This window comes from Propithecus coquereli, unplaced genomic scaffold (genome assembly GCF_000956105.1).
Source record: "Propithecus coquereli isolate 6110/MARCELLA unplaced genomic scaffold, Pcoq_1.0 Scaffold41, whole genome shotgun sequence".
In the NCBI taxonomy this organism is placed as follows: Eukaryota; Metazoa; Chordata; class Mammalia; order Primates; family Indriidae; genus Propithecus; species Propithecus coquereli.
The window spans coordinates 7,970,089-7,979,905 of record NW_012149841.1 but is presented as its reverse complement, the minus strand read 5'-3'; the positions used below and the strand labels follow the sequence as shown (position 1 = coordinate 7,979,905).

The following is a 9,817-nucleotide window of genomic DNA, read 5'->3' as shown; positions in this document are numbered from 1 at the left end:
ACTACCATGGGAAAAGTCATTTTTCTCCCACTCAATCTCAGTTTTCTAGACTGTAAGATGAGGACAACATCTGCCTAACCTACTCAAAGGTTTGTTGTGAATATAAAATGAGGATATATATCAAAGTCTTTAATGAAGTATAAAGCACTACACAAATACAAGTTATTACTACCATTAATTTTTTCCTCCAGTCTCCTTTTCAATTTCTATTCCCTTTTGGGTAACAAGTTCTAACTCCTCTTAAAGGTATTTCTATTGCAACAGCCCATTGACTTCTTTTCCTCACTAGAACTTTATAACAACTTTCTGAATCTCTATTTAGTATTAATATTTGCTTACTACCAGATGGTTTACGTCTGGATAGAGCACTACAAAATACAAAGAATAGTATGCATATATGTAGACCTCTAACTATATTCTGAACATCTTAAGTATACAGCTTATTATTCTGATTTATATCTGTATTAACCCTATCTTCACATTCATTCATTCAAGCACCTATATATGGAAGGCATTGAAAAAAATACATGTTATCAGTTTAAGGTATGTACATACCGGGGAAATGACAAAGAGCTCACTTCCCACGAGATCAAACACCCTCACAGTTCCTGTGCTTTCGGCATAGGCCAGCAAGGTACAATCATAACTCCATGCTACCCGTCTCCACTGGGGTTTTGGATCTTTTGGAACTGGAATGAAAAGAAAAGAGGTACTTTTAACAACATATTATAAAGTTAACACTTCTAGTAACTGCAACCAAAGCAAGTATTCAACTATATTACACCATCTCCTAAGGATCTCTAATGCTTCATTCAGTAGAAAAGAACAGTTTCCAGAAACCCACTTCGAGTAAGAGTGGGAAATAAAAATCATCGTGAACTATTCCCTGTTTATTTTAGAAGCAAAGTGTACTCACACTAGTGTTCTGATGAATGCTGAACATGCCCTGGTCTGGTAAAGGCCCGGGAATAATATACCTCAAAATACTTAGGAAACTGAGAGAGATCAAAAGCACTGAGAATAGGCAGAAAATAACTCTAGTTCAATGAGTTTATCCGTCCCTAAAAGCAAAAAATGAAAACTGAAATTGAAATCTTTTAAATATATCAAATATAGATGCCAAGAAGATACAAAGTGGGACTATGCTGACACAGTATTAGAAAGGAAAGAAAAAAATATATATATATAGAGAGAGAGAGATGTATAGATATATAGATACATAGATATACACACACATATTAGGCAGGTGAATCAAGAACTGTTCTTAGTACATCACACAATTATGAGATTTTAACAATCAACACCTTAATAACCCTAATAATCCAACACCTGGATTTATTTGTGTTCTAAATTTTTCAGTACAACAATAAAGAGAAAGGTTATAAGCTACAAAAGAAAAAGAGGATGTGAAACTCTAAACTATGTCAGGTTTGTTTAAGATTTTTATTGCTTTGTTTTGTTCGCTTGAGTTTCCCCTTACTAGAATGCCAGAACTGAAGAGATAGGCAGGAGGACAAGTGCTCTCCCTTTCCCAGTAAGAATGATTAAGGGACTCAATGTGACACCATAAGCAGAGCGAAAGCCAGAACCTCAGCATCCCGCCTTCCCATACAGCGCAGTTTCATTACAACACCCTGCCTCTCAGTCAGAGCCTTAGGATTGCCTCAGAAACATTTCAGAAATGTATGGTCTTTGCTCTATGCCTCTGCTGCTCCTATCCCAGCTCGGGTTTCACCCTATCTTGCTTACCCTCCTAACTGGTATTCTCACCTTCAGTCTCTTCCTCTCTATGCCTTCCTTCATACTATCCGAAGATAACTTTCTAAAACAGAAACAAGAACAGAGCACATCCTTCTGCTGCTTTAAAGTCCCTGATAATTCTCCATTTCCCACGGAATCAAGTTCAAACTCCTCAAGGTGCGTGAAAGGCCCTTCATAAAACGGCCCAACACAGCTTTCCAGTTTGGCCTCCCACCCCCTCCTCTATCACACACCTAATAACCCAACCATACGACAACCATCTGGCAGATGAGCCAGTCTTTCCCATTCATACATATTGCTGCTCTACAGAGATTGTTCATCTCCGATCTTACTCATCTTTCCAAACCTAGTTTAATTGTCACCTCCTTCTTTCCTTCTTTCAAGACAATCTTCAAACCTGACTGTTCTCTATGTGCCCCCAAATATGCTGTCCATACATCTTCCATAGTATTTATCACGTCACATTATGCTGCTTACATAACTATTTGCCCCCGAAGCCTGAGCTCCTTGAAATCAGAGACAACATCTTCTTTAACATTGCCATCTGAGGACCTGGAACACCAAGTGACTGGCGTTTCACTACTGACTGAAGCCTAAGTGTCTCAGAAAATATATATTAACAGCACAAGGTAATGATGAGGGTTTACCATCCCTCAAGCCTTCTGGACTCAAGGACTACCAAATAATCAAATGTGAATTATATAACTGAAGTTATCTCTCAACCTAACATACTGTATAGAATTCGGACTTCCCTTTCTTTCTATAATACTGTGAGGAATTTGGACTTCCCTTTTTTTCTATAATATAAATTCTGGGGAATATTTAGGGAAAGTACAGCAGCCATCAGTGAGTTTCCTCATGTTGACTATTTATCAATAGCCAAAAAGTATACCAAAAAATCCAAGAAAGGACGTTGAACATAGGTAAAGCTAATTGATTTTATTGAAGCCTAACAAGACACTCTAGAAAAGCCATTTTTTAAAAATAGGAATAATTTTTTTCATAAAAAATAAGTTCCCTGTCTTCAGACGGCCAAAAAAAAAAAATCAAACTTGGAAGCAGACATAGGCACAAAATGATAACACAAAAATAGAAAATCGGCATATTCACAGATGTTACATAAAAAGCAGCAAGAGGACAATTTTGCCCTGAAAAATATTCATGGGCTAAGAAACACTGCAAACATTTTTCCATTTTTACTGTTTTATCTGTGATAACAGATTTTTTTCTCTTATTTCATTTTGATAGGATAAATAGATCTATGCACTACATTCTATCCGAAGGGGATTTGTTTTTACTAATACTTCTAGCTATAACGAGTCACTCCAGAAAACTCTGCAGGTGTTTTGACCCAGATAAAGATATGTTTTCATTACAAGACAGGATTTCATGTAACAATGTGAAAATAAAGACTTTATCACTGGATTTTTCCAGCTGCCTGTGTGGTTTTGGTACAGTACAGATTTTTACAAAGGAAGTGTCAAAGTTGTTGTCTGAAAAGTATGCAAAAACACTGAAGGTGAAAGTTAACCAGCAACTTGATGGCTGACACATCCATGGTGAAGCTATTTATGTCCTCTCACAATTCCATCAGCTGCAGCCCCTGACATCTGCACAGCTGTCAAGCTCTTTCCCACCTCGGAGCTTCTGTAGAGGCCGTATTCTGTCTGGAACACTCTTTCCCTAAACCCTTTATTGGCTTCATCCTTCAAGTATCACTTTAAATATCTATCACTTCTTGAGGAGGCATTCTCTGACCACCCGTCTACATAGCCTCTAAGCCCCATTATTCGCCACCATTCCAGTGATTTCACTTCCTTCACCACTCTCATCCTGAATAACAATCACACATTTGTTTGTCTGCTTTTTACTGTCTGCCTTATTCGTAAGTCTGTGCATTCAAAAGGTCAGGAACTGTGTCCATTTTGTCCATAACTTTCACTACCAGTGCCTAGCACTCAGGTGGTACATAATAGGCAACCAAATGCTCAATGACTAGACATGTACCCATTTACCCAAAGTAGAAATGGAAATAGGCAAGGAGTAAAAACAGGAAGTACTGGGTTCTAGTCTCAGTGCTGCCACAGGATGGCTGCGTATGACCCTGGGAAGATCACTAAGGCTTCGGTTTCCTCATGTGCAAAATGAAGAATTCCTTGAACAACCTCTCACATACATACATCCTTTGATTTCCAAGTCAAGAATCAGTGACCAAGAACAAACTTGTAGGGGTAGAAAGACATGCAGAGAAGCTAAATATCTGAATGTTTAAAATAATAGTGTTGAAAAAGAACACATGAGAAAAATCTTAACAATTCTGCAGTAAGAAAGGTCTAAGCATGATAAACTGAATCTATAAAGGAAAAAAAATGACATGTAATTTGGAAGAAAGGAAGGAAGGCAGGCAGGAAGGGAGGGGAGGGAGGGAGGAAGAAAGAAAGATTTCTATGGAAAAAGACACCATAACAAATTTAAAAATAATCAATTATTATTGATTGGGTTAACACTCACGCTATATGAAGGGTTAACACTCATGCTATATGAAGATACTACAAACCAATAAGAAAAAGTCAAGTAATCTATAAATAATACAGGCAAAAGGATATGGATATGATCTAATAAGTCACATACACAAAAAAAATAAAAATAGCCACTAACATAGACTCTACCTACTAACTAAAGATACAAATTGAAAATGAGATGCTTTTTTCCTTTTGCCTATGAGTGTGATGAATATTTAAAAAACAAGTAATACAGGTGTTAACAATGGAGAAAAGAAATGGCCTCAGTCATACCTTTTCTGTGGTTGTATAAGTAGGTATAATTTTCTGGGATCATGGCAGTAGCTACCACATTTTAAGTACTATAGCCACATATAAACAGTGTCTTTTCCAGTACTGTTAGAGGGAGAGGGGTACAAAGATGGGTAAGAAAAAGAGGAAAAAAACAAGCCACTGTGAACAACCTAACTTTCTACTGAGAGGGAAACAGATAGATAAAATGTGGTTCACATTCTTACAGTGGAATAGTGTGCCCATATTAAAAAGATTGAAGTGGGAGGATCATTTAAGGTCAGGAATTCGAGACCAGCCTGAAAAAAAGCAAGACCCCATCTCTACCAAAAATAGAAAAAATCAGCCGGGCATGGTGGTACACGCTTGTAGTCCCAGCTACTCAGGAGGCTAAGGCAGGAGGATCACGGAAGCCCAGGAGTTTGAGGTTGCAGCAAGCTGTGATGACACCACTGCACTCTAGCCTGGGCAACAGAGTGAGACCCTGTCTCAAAAAAAAGACTGAGGCCGGGCGCGGTGGCTCACGCCTGTAATCCTAGCACTCTGGGAGGCCGAGGCGGGAGGATTGCTTGAGCTAAGGACTTCGAGACCAGCCTGAGCAACAGCGAGACCCCGTCTCTATTATAAATAGAAAGAAATTAGCCAAACAACTAAAAATAGAAAAAATTAGCTGGGCACGGTGGTGTGTGCCTGTAGTCTCAGCTACTCAGGAGGCTGAGGCAGGAGGATCACTTGAGCCCAGGAGTGAGAGGTTGCTGTGAGCTAGGATGACGCCACGGCACTCCAGCCCGGGCAACAGAGTGATACTCTGTCTCAAAAAAAAAAAAAAGATTGAAATTTATCCTAGATACCACCTGGGTAAGATGTCATCAATACATAAGTGAGGAAGCAAGCTGGAGAACCAATTATATAGTATGATCCTGTTTTGTTAAAGAAAAGTAGCAGTCAATCTATACATACACACACACACACACACACACACACACACACACGTTCATATAAGTATAGAAGGTTTTATACCAATGTATTAACATAAATTCCTATGAGGAATTAGAGGTTGGGCATGGTGGCTCACTCCTGCAATCCCAGCACTTTGGGAGGCCAAGGAGGGAGGATTGCTTTAGGCCAGGAGTTCAAGACCATTCTCAGCAGCACAGAAAGACCCTGTCTCTACAAAAAAATTAGAAAGTAGCTGGGTATAGTGACACACGCCTGTAGTCCCAGCTACTGGAGAGGATGAGGCCGGAGGATCACTTGTGCCCAGGAGTTTGAGGATGCAGTGAGCTAGGAAGATACCGCTGCACTCTAGCCCAGGTAACAGAGCAAGGCCATAAACTTTGCAAATTTTATGAAATCTACAAATCTACTGATCTAAGAGGCTCAATGAACATAAAGCAGAATAATCTGGGGGGGAAAAAGCCATCAAGGTGCATGATAATCAAATTTTTGAAAACCAATAATAAAAAGAAAATCTTAACAGTAGCCGGAGGGGAAAAAGACACATGACATACAGCAAAACAACAATAACCACAATGACTGCTAATTTCTTGTCGAAAACAAAACAATCAATGGCATCTTTAAAGAGCTCAAAGGAAAGAAAAGGTCAACCTAGAATTCTATATCCAGAGAAAACATTTTATAAACACAAAGGCAAAATGAGACAATTTGAGACAAATTGAGAGAATATATCAGCCCTGCATTACAAGAAATGTTGAACAAGTTCTTCAGGCTGAAGAAAAACACTATTATATGGAAACTCAATTTTATACACATACAAAAGAGTGACAGAAATGAAAAATAGAGGTAAATATAAAAGATTTTCCTTGTTTTTCAATTTCTTAAAAAGTTAGTTGAGAAAAGTATCAAAACCTACTTGAAAGTTTAATGCAACAATAATAGCAACATATCATGGTGGTTTAACTTATGCAAAAAGATAAAATTAACAATAGTAAAAAGAAGGAGGAGGGAATGGATATAAACTGCTTAACACAATAATTTTAAAATTCACATTGTAAATCCTAGAGCAAATGCTAAAACATAAAGCAAATAGGTACAGCCAACAAGCCAACAGTGGAGATAAAATGCAATAATAAAAATGTTCAATTAAACTAAAAGAAGGCAGAAAAAGGAAACAGAGAAGAGATGGGAAAAATAAAAAAAAAACAAATAGCAAGAAAATAGAATTATTATGAATCTAACCAGATCAATAATTGTATTAAATGTAAATGTTCTAAACAGTCGAACTGAATGACAGAAATTGTCAGATTGAGAAAAATATCAGACCCAATTACATCCTTTCTACCGTAGATGTATATTAAATACAAATACACAGGCTAAACATAAAAGACAAGACAAAGATATGCCATGCAAATGCTGACCATAACAAAGCTAGACTTGTCTATATTAACATTAGGCAAAATAGACTCCAGGACAAGGCTCCAGGACAAGGAATATTCCTGGAGATAAAAAGGTACATTTCATTATGATAAAGGAGCCATTTTAACAAGAAAACAAAACAATCCTCTATGTGTATACACCTAAAAACTAGAACTCCTAAATTCATAAGACTGACAGAACTAAAGGATAAAATAACCTAATACACAATTATACTTAGAAATTTCAACTCTCCTGTCACTAATTGATAGAACAACTAGCATGAAAATCAGTAAGGATATAAAAATTTGAATAGATCCATCACCCAACTCAATCTAATTGACAATAATAAAACACTATATACAACAGCTGTACCATTCCCAAGAACCAAATTGTTTTAAATGTATTTGGAACATTCATGAAGATAGAACATATGCTAGGCCATAAATCAATCCTAAATGAAAAAGGTTAAAATCACATTGTATATGTTCTCTGATCACAGCAGAATTAGGTATAAATAACAAAAAGGTGCTTACATTAGAATAAGCTTAAATGCTTGCATATGAAAAGAAAAAAAACGTTAAAGTCAATGATGTAGATTTCCATCTTCCATTTAGAAAAATGAGAGCAAATTAAATCCAGTAAGCAGAAGAAAGGAAATAATAAAGATAAAGGCAAAAATCAAGGAAAACAGACCAAAAAAACCAAAATCAATAAAACTCGAAGATTTTTTTATTGAAGAATTTATTAAATTGATAAAATTCTGGCCTGACTGCTCAAGAGAAAAGAAAGAGAACACAAATTACAAACATCAAAAACAATAGAGGGGGCATCAGTACAGATCCTACAGACCATTAAAGGGTAATAGAAAATACCATAAACAACTTTAAGCCAGTAAGTTTTACAATTTACAGAATAATTCCATAAAAAACTGAAAATTTAAAAACCTTTACATATCTATTTCAAAATTTTAATCAGGAATTTGAACCTACTTGGCGAAGAAAACTCCAAGCTTCACTGGTGAATTCTATCGAACGTTGAAGGAAAAAATAATTCCAATTCTACACAAACTCTTTCAGAAGATAAAAAAGGAGGGAATACTTGCCAACTCAAATTTGGAGACCAGCACTACTCCAATACCAAACCAGAAACGCAATATAGGAAAACAATCTAGATACCGATATCCCTCATGAACACAGATGCAATAATCTGCTACCCATGTTATACACAATTATCTGCACAAAGGCATGATGATGGTTTTGCCTTGCTGGTGGAATCAAGTACAATATTGAGCTGCTTGCTGCCCAGAGGTCAAGTTTAGAGGCATCTTATTTGGATAGTTGGGAGAACTACATTCCGACACCTAGGATGCTACCCAGTAGGAAAGATCAAAAAAGAAATCATTTTGGAAATTCCTTCTGAAACTTCAACCTAAAAAAGGGTAACAATCTATTTTTTTTTAAATAACATCTTTACGTGAAGAAATCAGATTATAAAATTTTACTTTTATAGAACATATCTATAGCAATAGATACTTAACAGAAGAATGTCTGAAAGGATAGATAATAAAATGTTAATAGTACTTATCTCGTGGTGTACTTGTTTTTATTTTCTACATTTTGCTAATGGTTAGTCTCTAAAGTCCGTACCAAGAATGCATATTAGTTTTCAATAAGAAAAAAATATTTTCTCTAAAAATACAAAAACAGAAAAATGGTTATCACATAATCTAAAGATCCTGAATCATATTTCTGGAACAAAACGTCTCATTTCAAAGTCCAGGTGTCTCAAATAGTCTGCTTACAATTAAGAAACCCTAGATTATGGTATTTCAAAATCAAAAATATGAGAAAAAAATCTCTTGATTAACATAGTACAGCTCTAAAAAGGTCTAATTCCATGTGCTATTTTTAGGTTACTATTCAAGATAGAAAGACAAGACTGAATTACTATTTATGGCTTGGCAAACAGAGGCAAAACAAGTTGAAATCCACATTTAAAACACTCTTAAATGGCATATCTTTTATAAAACGGTAATTGAAAAATATCAAAGTGGAACCAAATAGCTCCCATTTCAGTTTGCAGACTGCAATATGTAGCGTCAAAAATGCATTAACAACAATCTGGCTCCTTTTTTCCAAACACACACATGAAATATAATTTGGCATATGGGAATTATTCCCATAAAGATGAGTCAGATAATAAGCAAATGATCATTATCTTACATTATACAAAATGGAAAGAAGCCATTAAGCATTAAGGTCATAAATTCACACATTCAGAAGCCAACAAAATATTAGTTCTCAAAGCATTATTATCTCATCCTTCCTGTGACATTAACTGTACACACTAAAAACTCTGACAAATATTATAATTTGTATGAAATACAGAGGGTAAAGCTTCCCATTTTCATGTTAATTTGTAGATTTCTCAGTTTATTTACTGGCTCAGAGCAGGTGTCTAATGCCAAAGCTCAAAAGGACCCTGTATGTGTGAATCGCTGCAACACTCTGAGCATGCTCCTCAGAAGCCTAGCTCAAGCGCCCCAGACTCTCACTCAATGAAAGAGTCGCACCGGGGAGAGGGCAAAGCAATACCCCCAAATTATTCTTCTGGGAACCTTTTGACCCTTACTCATTATTTCAGACAGGCCTGGTCTACTCTAATAAGCACTGGAGAGGAAACTACAGAAGGTATATTCAAAAAACACTAGAGCCCCAAGGTTTAGACATTCAGATTTAAACACTACATCCCCTTCTATTATTCTCAAAAGGATATACACAAACAAGGCTTCTCATCTACTCTTATTATTCCATTCATGCTATGTACAAACATGTGTACATAAGGAATAAAAAGTATAAATACCATGACAACTATCCATGAATATATAA

At 36.2% G+C, this 9,817-nt stretch overlaps 1 protein-coding gene across 1 annotated transcript in view; it reads right to left on the bottom strand.

Annotated features, from left to right (window-relative positions):
- NBAS (neuroblastoma amplified sequence) overlaps window positions 1-9,817 on the bottom strand; it is a 487,556-nt gene that overhangs the window by 458,519 nt on the left and 19,220 nt on the right. The window contains exon 8 of the mRNA XM_012653069.1: window positions 556-689. Within this exon, the coding sequence (XP_012508523.1) occupies window positions 556-689 (134 nt within the window). The remainder of the gene's footprint in view (window positions 1-555; window positions 690-9,817) is intronic.